The sequence below is a fragment of the Euleptes europaea genome, chromosome 2, assembly GCF_029931775.1.
Source record: "Euleptes europaea isolate rEulEur1 chromosome 2, rEulEur1.hap1, whole genome shotgun sequence".
NCBI lineage: Eukaryota > Metazoa > Chordata > Lepidosauria > Squamata > Sphaerodactylidae > Euleptes > Euleptes europaea.
The window spans coordinates 87542811-87556707 of record NC_079313.1 but is presented as its reverse complement, the minus strand read 5'-3'; the positions used below and the strand labels follow the sequence as shown (position 1 = coordinate 87556707).

The following is a 13897-nucleotide window of genomic DNA, read 5'->3' as shown; positions in this document are numbered from 1 at the left end:
GTGTTATCTCTGGCTGAGATCCAAAGAGCCCCTTGTAGCCATGTTCAAGCTGCTGTGCATACCTAACTGGATTTTTCATATATTAATTGAACACCAGATACCACGGCATTTTGCAAAGTGCTTGTATGAGAATCCCTCAATTTTAAAAGTTGCTGGCCAAGTTAAAGCAAAATAAGCCCAAGGCCTCTTCGGTCTATAAAGTTAGCTGCATGGGTCTTTGGATCCTGGGGCAATAGAAAATAATAGATTTTGGACTGTCTTCCCAAAATGTTTGTGAAACAGTCCAAAGACAGTCAGGATATGGTCTTGGAATTAATATACTTGTTTTTCCACTCCTTTTTAGGGTTTTGGGTCCACTGCAATGACTCCAAACTGAATGTATGTAGTGTGGAGGAGGTATGCAAAACCCAGGCCTACATTCTTTTTTATACTCAAAGAACTGTGCAGGGCAAAGCAAGTATCTCAGAAACACAACTTCAAGCTCAGGTGCCGTCCAAACTCAACGATAAAGACAGAAGACTGACACTCCCCTGAAAGGAAGCATTACTGTCTCAATCAGCTGGTTCATTTTAAAAACCTTTGGAGTTCACTCATCTTGGCAGGAACAAATACTGCTGCAGGAATTATTTGGATCCACGGTCTCAAAAAGTGGGCCTCTTACTGTGTGCAACTCTGTTCTATGAGATTGTAGCAGAACATTTTTTTTAAAGAGACAAATGTATTTGTAAACCCTTTCCTCTTCTAAACAAAGCAAAGAGTAACAGCCTCAATGTCTTGGACCATCTATCATCTTTCAAAGATAAGTCTAATGTGGCATGGAAAAATAGGGGAATCCAGCTTTCTGTATACAACCAGGATACAAAGCCATCAAACTGGCCATATGCATAAATTCCTCCAGAAGAATGCACAGGTACAGTAGAATCCCATTTAATCCTTGCTCTCTTGTTGAGATGAACAGTTGTTGCACCTTTGGGTGTAAATAACTTGCCCCCACTTATTCTGTCTTTTCTGGTCCACCATAACTTGGGTACATGGCGTTGTACTGTACCAGACCTCCCTAAGTTGTTTTTTTTTATGCTAGCAAAATGTGCTGTCCTTTTGATACCCCTGCAGTCATTCTAGTTTGTTGGAAACAGATGAAGTCTGGAAATATTTTGGAACATTGGGAATATACCATATACTTCAGTTTAGGTCTTTGCTAAAAATTATAGAATCAACTCCTCTTCACCTTACAAGAAATACTGAAAATCTGACACACGCTCAGCTTGAATTCACTCATTCCCCATGTGACAATTGTAGCAATTGATGGGGAAGCTAGGCCTTTCAAAGTTTTCTGCTAAGCTTTCATTGTCAGCTATCACAGGATGATCACCCCATGAAATAAGTGATCATAGGAATCCATTTGGTTTTACAATTGAAAAATAGGTTTCCTGAATTATGAATCCTTTTTTTTTTTCAGCTGCTGCTATCATAACATATCAGCTCTTAGTCAAATGTTTATCTCATGTGCTGAGAAGGATGATCAGGGATATAGCAGTAATCATGCAGATAAAGGGGGAAACAGTCCCTGACGGGCAATGCCTTGAATTTCTTCCCCTTTAAAATCACCACTACTCAAGTGTGTGTGTGTTTGGGGGGGTTAGAATCACATATAGAAGAATGTGCCATTTGAATCAACGGCGGATTGTATTCATCCTATTCCTCTCCCTCCCCCAGTTCTAATATTTGTGGAGTAAAAATTGGCATACAACTACAGAAAGCTACCTCCATATTGTGAGGTTGTGGCATTCCCATACAGTACTTTGATTGTGTGCATGCAGTCACTGACAGGGTTATCAATACTATTTGGTATCTGTGGTAATTTGGATTAGGGCTAGAGCAGTTGCTGATCTTTGTGATTACTGCTGCTACAGTTCTGCAGAAAGAGCATACTTGAATACTGATTTCGGTGTAGCTGGACAACTTGCTTTTTTTCAAATCTGGGAGTGTTGATAGTTATAAACACTCATACATTGTATACTCAAAGGTACAGCACATGATATATATATATAAATTTTGTTGATTTTGTAGCTAGGCTTGGAGGGGATTTTGTTTTTGTTTTCTTCATTTTTTGTCTTGGCTTTGCTGTAATAGGGAATACCTAATTTCTCATAGAGAAAGGGGGCAATTTAAACCTGGCTGAATATGTATGGAGCCCCCTTGTATAGCCAATGGAGATTGATCTAGTTGCTATAAATATTAAGCATCTTAAAATGTTATGATAAAGCTAATCTTGCAGTTGTAATGATTAGGTATCACTTTATCTGCCATTGGGTTCCTTTGTTAGAGCAATGCCCGTGTATGTTTTAGGCTCTAGGAAACACTTTCGGGAAAACCCAGGCTTCGATCCCAACACTGCTCCCCTCACGTTTCTCTTTGGCCACTGCAGATTCTTTCATCTGTAGCACCGCTGGCTTCATCTACCACTGACACTTTCACACGTGTCAGTGCTCCTTGAAAAACATTGACCTTGCGCACAGGGCAGAGGGAAAACTCTTCAGTGGCTGGAGAGAAGTGCAAGGGGAATGATCCCAGCCAAATGCCTCTTCGCCAAGTCTGCTATGCAGTGCAGATGCTGATTCCTACCCGTGGTCAGCTAGGCCTACCCACTGCCATGCATTGAATTTATTTTTCAAAGTATGATGGCAAATGCTAAAGTTACATTTGTATCACTCTGCCAAAAGCCAGATCCTAGCATGTGAGTAGATGATATATGACAAGCTAGATGATGGGCAGGGATCCAGCATATGCAGGATTTTCAGACATGTTTCCTGTAGTTATCATTTACCCACCCTTTAAAATCCATTGTTTCTTTAGCCTTTTGGCTGAACAAACATTTATCTCTTAAAAAGTCAATTTGTTCTTACTGTTTTACAATCCATCAACAGCTTCATGATAAAAACTGAATGGCAAAAGAAAGGAACAACTCTAAGGGCTTTTTTAGACAGCACCAGTTTCCTTCTTACCACTATCTGGAAGTGGAGGGGAAAGGTAGCATAGGATTTTTGCACACATCTTGGACTGTGCCATACATGTTTATTCCATGGGTCTGTGGTTTAGACTAGCAGAGATTATCACAGCCCTCATGTAGCTTGCAAGTACTGGGTACCATGAATCAGAACACTGGAAAGGTTTTTATTTGGAAACATCCTTAGTAAGTTTAGTTAATGAAGCCCAACTGTCCAGCATTATGATTGCTATTTTAAATTTTAAAAAGAATCTATACAAATGATGATAGTATAGTAACACTGCTGTGAAGCCAGATTTTTACTATTAAGATCATCAACTTGCCAAAAGAACTCTAACCTGCTCTAGTCCCTCTTGGTGGTATTTTTCTGCGCAGAAATCAATAGGTAAAGCTTTGTTTTCACACTGCGTAGATTACTCTCATGAGCTATTTGTCTGCAATGTGAAGGTGCACATTGCGACCCTGCTACTTGGATAACACCTAAATTAGATGCATAAAAAGGGGAGACATCAATATTGGAGCTGGGCGACGTAATAGTGGCCATGAATTCATCATATTTCTTCAAGCAGATTCGGACATTAGTGGCATCTTATGAGTAATAACATTCAATGTGGAAAAACATGTAATTAAAATTTACTGTAGTAAGGAAGGAGGTACTTGTACTTTGAAATAAGCTTGCTGTTTCCAACACTGTGAGGTTCCTAATAATTAGCTTTTATTTGGAAGCGATAACATATAGTATTTTTATGCTGTTTCTTTTTATATCTGTCTACTGCAAGCAGTGCTCTTGATATGCTGTACACTGTTTTAAAGTGTCCTGGTTGACAGAAAATTAAATTACAGCTGACTTCTCGTGATAGCTGCATTCTCACTGTTATAATGGAAACCCAACAGAGTAAAACTTTGGCCGTGTCTTCCCATGTTAATTTTCCCAGCCACTTTTATCTCTTATGTGTTGCACATATGTTAAGTAATCCCTGATCCTGATTACATTTATTACAGAGAAGTGTTTCAATTACAAGGTTGTATGCACAAGGTTACAAGTGAACAGATTCTGGTACGGTATGACCCCAAAGCACCTAAGTGGTTCCGCTTTTCTTAAGGCTACAATCCTAGCATGTTTACCAGGAAGCAAGTCCCACCACACTCAGAATGGTTTATTCCACATAAACATGCTTGGGAGCAGGCTACAAGAAAATTAACTACATTTAAAAGTAGTAACAGTCTTACCATTGTGAAAGAGCAAAACTAGTTCTATCCACACAGCTAAAATTGTTTCTGGAAAGCAAAAAGGGTGGAGCAATGAAATACAGTACGTCAAGGAATCTTAAGAGGCTAAGCATTTTATTAACAGTGCAATTATTTCAAGGCAAGGAGCCAATGACCAAAATTACAGGTCTTTTAAGTAGTGTATAATGCTCCTTCAGTAAGTTTGGGGCACTTTCATTATTGCCTGCTCCCTTTCCCTGAGGACAGAACTGCCTGTAACAGACAAAAATAGCATCCTCTTGTCAAGTTCTCCTCTCCTTATGTTTAGGTACACTAACCTGTACCATGACATCACCTTGTGAGTTGCCTTGCCAAACAGAAGATTGAGTGGAGAAAGAACTTGCATCAGGATGCTGGCATTGAGTCAGCCCGATGTTGAGTGTAGGAAGTCTCTCCACCCTGAATCTCACCATCTTTAATCTTTAACAAAAAAAGGGGATCTTTGAAAAATACTGTCCTCAGTATTTGTAACCCCAGGAGTGCACAGACCTAGTTTTAGTTTAATGCACAGCCTTAGTACTAAATTGCAGCCTGTTTTTCTTAACTTCATCTTAGTCTTTAAATTTGTGAGGAAAGACTGAATTTTTCACGAAATCCTTTTGTATTTGAGGCCCGCTATGGGAGTTGGGAAAACATTACTGACTTGATAAACCAAGCAAATAAGCTAGGACAATAGCCCAGCATACTACCCTATCAAATTGTAATGTTCCTTTGTGTTGCTTCCAGACTAGATGTTTTTATCCACTTCAGGGAAACCATGACATACATACCCATGTTAAAATGTAGGAAAAAATGGAAATGATGTTAAATGTGTCCTATGGACTCACAAGACTTTTAAAAAGCATAAATGTTTTCTGATATACTTTGATATAGAGGAGGCCTCTTTCTGATTGTAAAATTCCATATGCTGTGTGTGTATGTGCGCGCCAGGTATATCTGAGAGAAAATTAGCGAGTTTTTTACTGTCAGCAAAATCCCGCCCCAAACTTCAGCCACGTTCAAACAGTATTGCAGACTGAAAATAATTTGTATGAATGGAGTGAGTTGGGATGGAATTAGTTTTGCCTACCGATAAAGCTTTGTGAACAAATTTTTAAAGATGAAAAAGTTGGTGCCTTGTATCTAATTACATTTTGCATGGGACACAAGTTTTAAGGTTTTTGGAGTGTTTTCTGTTCTCCCAAATCTGTGTCTTTACAATACTTTAGTACCATTGGCTTTTTTACATTACATATCTGGATGTGAATGGAAAAACAGTTTGTACCAGCAACTTGTTGTATCTTATTGTGTGTCTAAAGACTATTTCTAATAATGCAAATAACTTGCTCAAAAGCAGTTCATAATTTGGGTTTATATTTTAAATCTTGGTTAGTAAATACTACTTCAAAGTAGGATTACTTCTCTAAGCAAGTACTTTGCCAAGTACTGTGTGTGGTGAGGAAGGTAAAAAGCACCTGGAGTTCCTCTTAACAGCACTTAACAGGCTCATAAAATCACTGATGCCTCACAAAGATAACCATTTTCTTTACCATGGTACTACTACAGAGTTCCAGCAACTTGATTAGTCCTTGATGCAGGTAGTACTACAGCAGGGATCTCCAACGTGGTGCCTGGGGACACCATAGCGGCCCCTGACACCTCTTCTGGTTCCCACTGAGTGTTTGTAGGAAGTTGGTGGGGCCAGGTAGGCCTTTTGACCAGCAAGACTTCCCATTGATTACTGGAGATTTGATTGGCTGTGTAGATTTTTACAAAATAGTTCTTTGCCAGCAGCTGCCACTACAACACAGGGATCTACACTGTTTAGTGAAATTAAGCTGTGGCAATAAGTTTGTGGCTGACTCCGCCTACTGCAGCAGCCATTTTGTTGTGCCCACCATGATGTGTCAGAATTCCAAATGCGCCTACAGGCACAGAAGAGTTGGGGACCCCTAGACTGCAGCACAGAAAATGCATATATATAGTTGGGCTTAGAGAAGGTAAATTTCATTTTGTAAAGGTGCTTAGAGAATCTGAATATTGCTTCTTTAATATCAGATCCAGCACCTGCTCTCAGATGTATCTAGGAATATCTGTCAGCATCTTAACTAGAAGATGAAGGCACAGTTGTAGTGTTTCAATATGCATCTACTGAAGGAAGTCATAAACAGACTCAGAAGGAAAAAGCTGACTGAGTACATTTAACTCACATTGGAGCATGGGGAAAATTTTAAGCATACCCTCAGTAAAGTAAAATACTGTGATGTACATTTATAGATCATGTCTTTTTTATGTTTAATATACAGTAACCTGGAAAGAGACTTGAAAATGTACAGTTAATTCAAATAATATAAACCAAGTGTTTAAGAGCATGGATAAAGTGAGAGCAGTAGTATTCACAGCTTCTGACTATCAGGATGTCCTGCTAATTACCACCGTGTGTGGGGGGGTGGGGGTGGAGAGGAACAAGTACAAGGCAGCTCAGTTCCCTCACCACCTTTCTGTGCTTTGAAAGGATATTGATTCTCATGATTGTAACCAGCAATCTTGAATCAAGTAAACAGGTCTTGCAACTTCTATTCCAACAAATAGTTTAAAACCCCAAAGTAGGTTGGTAAATCTGCTTTATGAAAAAAATGCATTAGACTGAATAATGAATTTTTGGCATCCAGTGCTGTTCTACTCACGGCAAGAACTAGTTTGTAATGAAAGAATCTAGCATATAAAACCTTGGGGGAACAGGTTTTCTAATCCCGTTCAGGGTTTTATGAATGACTCAAACTGTAGAATGCATCCTTATAGCCACTGCATGCAGATTCTTTGAGAAATGCATTTAAAAAAAAATATCTGCAATGTCACAACTGTCAACACATAGGAGTGACATTACTGACATGTGCAGTAAGAAGTAAGGCAATCAGTGAGCCACAATAACGGAGTGTAGCCAATACCCTTACTGGCAGGTGTTGCAGAGGAAGGTGGATAGATTTGAGTTTGTAGCCTCCTCCCGGCTGCCACCACCCACCAAGTGCTAGAGGGCTAGCCTAATTAATCTGAAAATGCAATTGGCAAAAAACAGGTTACTTCTTTTTCAAACACTGTGTAGAAAGCCGCTATTATCTTTGAAGTGCTTGAAAAAGATTTCAGAATTCATTGGGCACAAAGATAGGCCAGTAGAACTCTTCTGAAAAGGCAGTACCTTCCTATAATATCACCCCAGCTTCATAATGAAATTTCTTACAGAAGTTTTATGAAGCCATTCATTTTTCTTAATGCAAAGTTACCCAACATGTTGGAAAAGTAGTCCACACCATTTATCTATTTTTGGGGGGTGTTAAATACAGAAGAATACTAGTGATTTGTAAGAATCTGACAAAAATGCCTGCCATCATATTTCAGCTTACTAGTGTGTGGTGTAAATTACTTAAGCAGACTCACTTCACAAACTGGCAGTGGGGCTAAGCCTGTCTCTTGGGGGGGTTGGTATTAGGGAGGATATGGCTTGTTCTAACTTCATTTAGCTGGCTTATGCCAACTCAGTGCATAATTATTTTAAAAATACAGCTACTGCTCTTTCATATGTTGCTGGGTTTAATATCTTATAAATATAAATCAACCATCATGCAACAAATGTAAAACAGCAGATTGAAATTATCTGTCAAAGCCAAATTAATGGTGCATTATCTTGTTTTCTTTCCATCCAAATAGTATCACTATTCCTGACAGGCAGATTTTATCCTAGTAGGACCAATTCACTTATTCCCTGTGGTGGAATCTGAAGTCTTAAGTAGAAATGCTCTGTTGAACTATGATCTATTTAGCGCACGCACACACACACCCCAAAAAGGCTCTAATGATCATATTGTAAAGGAAGAATCATCCTATTGTTATAAGGAACTTTAAGATGCTCATTGTAATGGTGTTCTTCTGTGAAAGAAACAGCATCCTGACTCCTGTTTTACAGTACTTCATTAACAAGTGGTTTCCTGTAACTTCAAAGGCAATAGAAAGTAATCTAAGGCATCAAAATGCTATGCAACACTAAACAGTTTATTTTCCACACAAGTCATACAATCATAATCCATAGCACCACACAACCTTTATGCTGGCAGAAAATTGTTCATAATTCAGGCTCACCTAGGCCTTTTCAAAATGTATTTTCCCTATGAATAGCTAAGGTCCTACTTAAACACATGGGACTGGGCTTGTTACTTCCTCTTTGAGTGTGAAATATGAATCATGTTTTTATGATTTTTGTAAATCTTTACTCTTTTTACCTTGTTTTTGTAAGCTGAAATTTCCTATTAAAAAGAAAAAGTTCAATGCACTGGCATGTCTTTATTTATACATCAGTTCACAATCTGTTAAACTGTTAGTACAGAAGCTAATTTCATCTGTAAAAGTTAACATATTTTAAATAACTGGCTTTTGGCAAAATACAGCAGGGTGCTAGATTGCCACCTACAATCAAGAATTGTTCCCAAGCACATGAACTTAATGTACCAAAACGAAATGTATATACAATGTTGTTACAGTGATTTTTTTCCAGTCCTCCTTGTAAAGATTAGACTTCAAGAGCTGCTGTTGCCTCAGTTCTTTAGAACAGGCAGGTAACATCACATCTATATCCAACACAGTGATCGTCACAACCCATTTGGTCATACAGCAAGAGGGAAAGTCTTCAGACTTGATGCAGATCAACTTCCTTTTCATCTGTAATTAAGTATTATAAGAATCAGAAGGTTAAATTGATGCTGTCCTGCACAAGTAGACAACTCATCGTTTCCCCCAAAAAAAATCATAACCCAAGTGTTAAAAGCACCAAGAGTTAAGAGTTTTGTGTAACTAACCATTTTCAAATTTCTAGCTCTTTATTGCCGTGTAAACTTGTCTGGAAAATGTAGTGGTGTTTTAGACTGACATTTTCTCAAATTTCATATCCAATAGTAACTTACACATGAACACATGAAGCTGCTTTATACTGAATCAGACCCTTGGTCCATCAAAGTCAGTATTGTCTACTCAGACCGGCAGCAGCTCTCCAGGATCTCAGGCAGAGGTCTTTCACATCACCTACTTGCCTAGTCCCTTTAACTGGAGATGCTGGGGACTGAACCTGGGACCTTCCGCATGCAAAGCAGAGGCTCTACCACTGAGCCACTGCCCCTCCCCAAACCTAGTGATGCATCAGTTTAGAGTAGACTTGTAGGATGGAGAAATAAAAGTAATCAGTGTGCTTTCCAAAATTCCACACCCTGCCAGGAAATAAATACTGTGCAAAGAGGGATTTAGCTAATATGAAGAAATGGCGGCTGAATGTTTCAAGGCCATCCATTTTAAGGAAGGAGACAACACTGCTTGCTATACATTGTCATCAGGGGTGTTGACTCAGAACTACTGCAACATAGTGCTAACATTCATTTATGAACACAAGATCCATTGTCATCAGGGGTGTTGACTCAGAACTACTGCAACATAGTGCTAACATTCATTTATGAACACAAAATCCAAGTTAATGTATCTCTCTTTAGGCAAACTTGGGTAAGTGAAACATAAATCAGAATGCCTTCCTTATGACATGTATATTTAGCAAGCCCTTTTTCTGACCTCAAGTGTAACAAGCTTTCAAAATATTCGAAGAACTCTCAGTAATGTTTTGGTTATGCCACAGAAATCTGTTCCACTTAATGTATTTTGTCAACAAGGTCCACCAGTATTTTTTTTTCCTGTATGGAGTTTCCAGCAATAAACATAAATAGAAATAAATTACTCAACAGAAGTCAAAGGCAAGTCCAAGTTTAAAGTGATTTTGAGTTGTTCAGTGGCAAAATGTAAGTTGAACTGTGTTGTTATGACACCTCCAGATTTTGGAAATTTCCTTGAAATTAAAGGTGCTTTAAACTATGTTCATAGTTTTGAAACAAGAGTTGGAACTAAAGTCTGGTTTTAATAAAGAAATATAGGAGGGGGAGGGGAAATAGCAGTCTCTAGTATTCTTGTAAACAGGAAAAGCTTCAAAAGTGCAAAAATTAGACTAAAGTTCTAATCCAATTTTTTGTAATAAACAATTCTTTTGTCAAATAAAGGGGACAACACTCAGTCCTCCCAAAAATGAGTCATAACAGCTTAGTTTTGTGGAATTGCATTAGGAACCCAAGAGTCTACCCAAATCACTCATATTTAGGGAAGCTTTTGCTGCACAGAACACATCCCATTTATTCAAGACCTCAATTAACTATTAATGCAAGGAGTCAAATTACCCACATAATCCTGACTACTCACCTCCTCTGCTACGCAATGGGCTGGGGCGCCATCAAATCGATGTCTGTTAAGTTTCTGGCTACCCAAACTCCCGCAGCAAAGAGACCCAGGTTAACTATGAGGTTCCTGAGACAAATTCAAAGGTTTAGTGATTAGTGGATGTCACTGTTTGCTTACACACAAGACCGCTGGAGGATTTCCTGCCTGAAGACGTTAATACCAGATATAAGTAATTGTAAGGAAGGACACATAATCACAGTCAAACAGTCTTAATGGCCAAGCATATGCCAAAGCTGTGGGAGGGGGGATGCACAGTTCTTTGCTACCTGCTGAGGAAAAGACCTGCTGGTTAGAACCCGTCCCATATTCTCTTCCCTCCCTTGTTGTAGTTAATGAAGTATGCACAAAGGTGGAATGCATTTGTTTGCTCCTGCTGCTAATTTTCTATTACCAGCTGTTATATTTTCCAAACATTAACTATATGAGTAATAAGTAATAAGCAGAACACAGCATTCTTTCAGATCTCAACTTTTCCCATATCAGATTCTGCAAAGGAACTGTAAACATTCATAATCTTTTGTTTATACACAAATTTCAGAAATGAGGTAGTTCTTTATTCTTTATTATTACAATCCAAGACCAATAGGTATATAAAGGAAACATTAATTACAGAAAGAATAAAATTTATATACAAATGATCTTTTAAACACAGGATAGTCCTAATAGATACCAGCTAAAACTACACATATCTGTCAGCAATTTAACACTTTAACATTCTCCTGGGCAAATACTAGAGATTGAGTCATTTCACGAACTAAAATCTCTGCCACTCTTCAGAATTAAAGGCCCTTCTCAATTTTTCTGTGATTATGGACCTGGGTGTAAAACCAGGCAACCAATTGTGTCATTTGGTGGTTCTTATCTGACAGAAGATATTCAAGTCTAATTTTATTACATCTGGGAAACCTAGCAATGGACCGATAGTTTCGCTATGAATTTGATTGTGTAAGGTACACTCGAATAACAGGTGCTCAATCGATTCTATTTCTTTTTGTGGGCAGACACATAGTCTCTGTTTAAAAGGGATTTTCTTGAATCTTCCCTCCAGTACTGCAGAGGGTAAGGTATTACTTCTGGCTAGTGTAAATGCCCTCCTGGCCTTATTAGATTCCAAAAAGTATAAATAAGCAGCCAGGGCTGCTATATATCAAACATTTTCAGGTGAGATGAATCCAGGAGCAGCCATGATGTCCAGTTGTCTCTAAATCAATCACCCTCTGCTTAATTTCAGCTCTTGCGCACACCTGTCCTAAGGCCAGGAGTTTGTGGTCAGAAATGAGGTAATGTTTCTTTTAAAATGGGGCAAATTTTTCTTCTTACAAACTACAATTTTGTAGACAATGAAGCCATTATTTATCCAGAGAAATATAGCTACAGACACTAGATCAATTAAGTCAGCACATTCATAAAAAAAGGTGACCATAAATTTGTGTCCTGAATAGACATGCGTTGCACTGCAACTGAAAAATATTAAATATTGGTTATTGACATCCAGGGAACTAAAGGAACTATTTCAGCTATTCTGGAAAAGTCCTTAACTAAATGACAACAGTTTTCAACCTTTCCACAACTGGCACCCACACTCATCACCGTGTCAGAATGGGATCCCCTAAAGGCAAGTATGTGGCATTAAGTCATGTGACAACAAAAAGGAGGGACCAGTCTTGTGCATCTCTTAAAGAATGTGCCCCCCGGCCCCCCCTGCACTGACTGACCTTGCCTTGCTGTTTGGCTGCTCTTCTCGGTGTGACTACAAAGAGAGGCAGGAGGCACAGCACCCTTGCACTATATGCATACACACTTTTAGGAGATCTTATTTAAAAAGGCATCTTGGAAGGGCTTATGATCCTGCAGTTAGAGCTCCGCAATCCACTTGAAGATTACTGGATTACAACATATTGATTCAGTGATCAATGAGAATTGAGAATAACTTGCCATCCTGGTCTTACTGCTGTGCAGGTAAAACACAAGAGTCCACAAACATGCTTGTATGTGGGAACCTCAGATATATACCAAAAATATGCCAGCTGTTCGGCATGTTTTATTACTTCAAGATGCCAATAAAGGTATTGTATTGTACCAAAAATATACCAAATCTCAATATGCTAGAAATAAGGAAGCAGAGTGAGCATAAAGGGTAGGCTGAAGAAGCATGCAACTACCTGCCGTTCCTGCAGCCTCAGAAAACTTGATGAAGGCTGGCAGGGCACAAGCGTGATGGCAGTTCAAAAACGGAAAGGAGACTGAAAGCACATTTACTGTATACTAAATACAAAGATAAAGATGTTCATACACATGGGTGTGTGTAAAAATCAAGCCAGAAATTGCTCTAGGGTAAGTCCTAAAGCATGCTACAGTTCTTCCATCACACCTGGTCGGGTCGACGGATCTATTGAACCCGCACTTTCAGGTGGCGATTTTGATTCCAACACGCACACCTCGCTTGATCGCAGCGCCTAATTTCGCAACAGCCCTCCCGAGGCTTTTTTCTTTCTTCCTATTTGTGCCCATGCATATTTTACATAACGACCTCTGATCAATGCGAACACACTTCATTCCCGTATTGAGGTGAACGCCAATTAACACGAGTGTATGCGACAATGGGCGCAAACGCACGGGCGCTTGAGCCTCCTTTCTTCCCTGTTCCAGCCAGGATTCAGCCAGGATCGAACGCACGAACGTTCCAGGATCGAACGCACGAACGTTCCAGGATCGAACGCACGAACGTTCCAGGATCGAACGCACGAACGTTCTTCCCTGTTCCAGCCAGGATCGAACGCACGAACGTTCTTCCCTGTTCGAATCCTGGCTGGAACAGGGAAGAAAGGAGGCTCCAGCGACCGTGCGTTTGCGCCCAATAAAACTTTTAAGATGTCGCGCGAGTCTGTTATTGAGGCTGCCACAGCTGGGCGCAATCGCCCTCGTCACATACCCGAGCCACTGCGAAAGCCCTTTAAGACACCAAATAACGGGGGTTTACTTAGCCTCCCGAAACGCCTTTCGCCGGCGGGATTTCCCGTCACGTCCCTTCCCTCAGAAACGCCAGGCAACACCCACCTACGGAAATCACTGCGGTCGGTGACGAAGCGGTAGGCCCCCCGGGCCCAGCCGCGCAGCCCTTCGGGCGTCACCGCGCTAGAGGAGCCGCCGCTGGCCGCCACCGCCGCCTGCCCGCTCGGAGCCATGCTCGCGGCCGCCTCGCTTCCACGCTAGGCGCGTGCTTTTCTCGAGGCAGGAACCGCCCTCCGGTTGGCGCTGTCACAAACGTCACTTCCGGCAGAAATTCACGCGGCACTTCCGAGCTGGTCCAGGGGGAGGGAAAGC

At 40.1% G+C, this 13897-nt stretch overlaps 2 protein-coding genes across 2 annotated transcripts in view; one reads left to right on the top strand and one right to left on the bottom strand.

Annotated features, from left to right (window-relative positions):
• The window catches only part of USP49 (ubiquitin specific peptidase 49), a 53562-nt gene extending 52742 nt beyond the window's left edge, over nt 1-820 (top strand). The window contains exon 7 of the mRNA XM_056843971.1: nt 344-820. Coding sequence (XP_056699949.1) covers nt 344-534 — 191 coding nt within the window. The 3' untranslated portion in view covers nt 535-820. The remainder of the gene's footprint in view (nt 1-343) is intronic.
• A 9722-nt stretch (nt 821-10542) lies between these two features.
• Nucleotides 10543-13897, bottom strand: part of PRICKLE4 (prickle planar cell polarity protein 4) — a 76116-nt gene continuing 72761 nt past the window's right edge. The window contains exon 7 of the mRNA XM_056843972.1: nt 10543-10639. Within this exon, the coding sequence (XP_056699950.1) occupies nt 10629-10639 (11 nt within the window). The 3' untranslated portion in view covers nt 10543-10628. The remainder of the gene's footprint in view (nt 10640-13897) is intronic.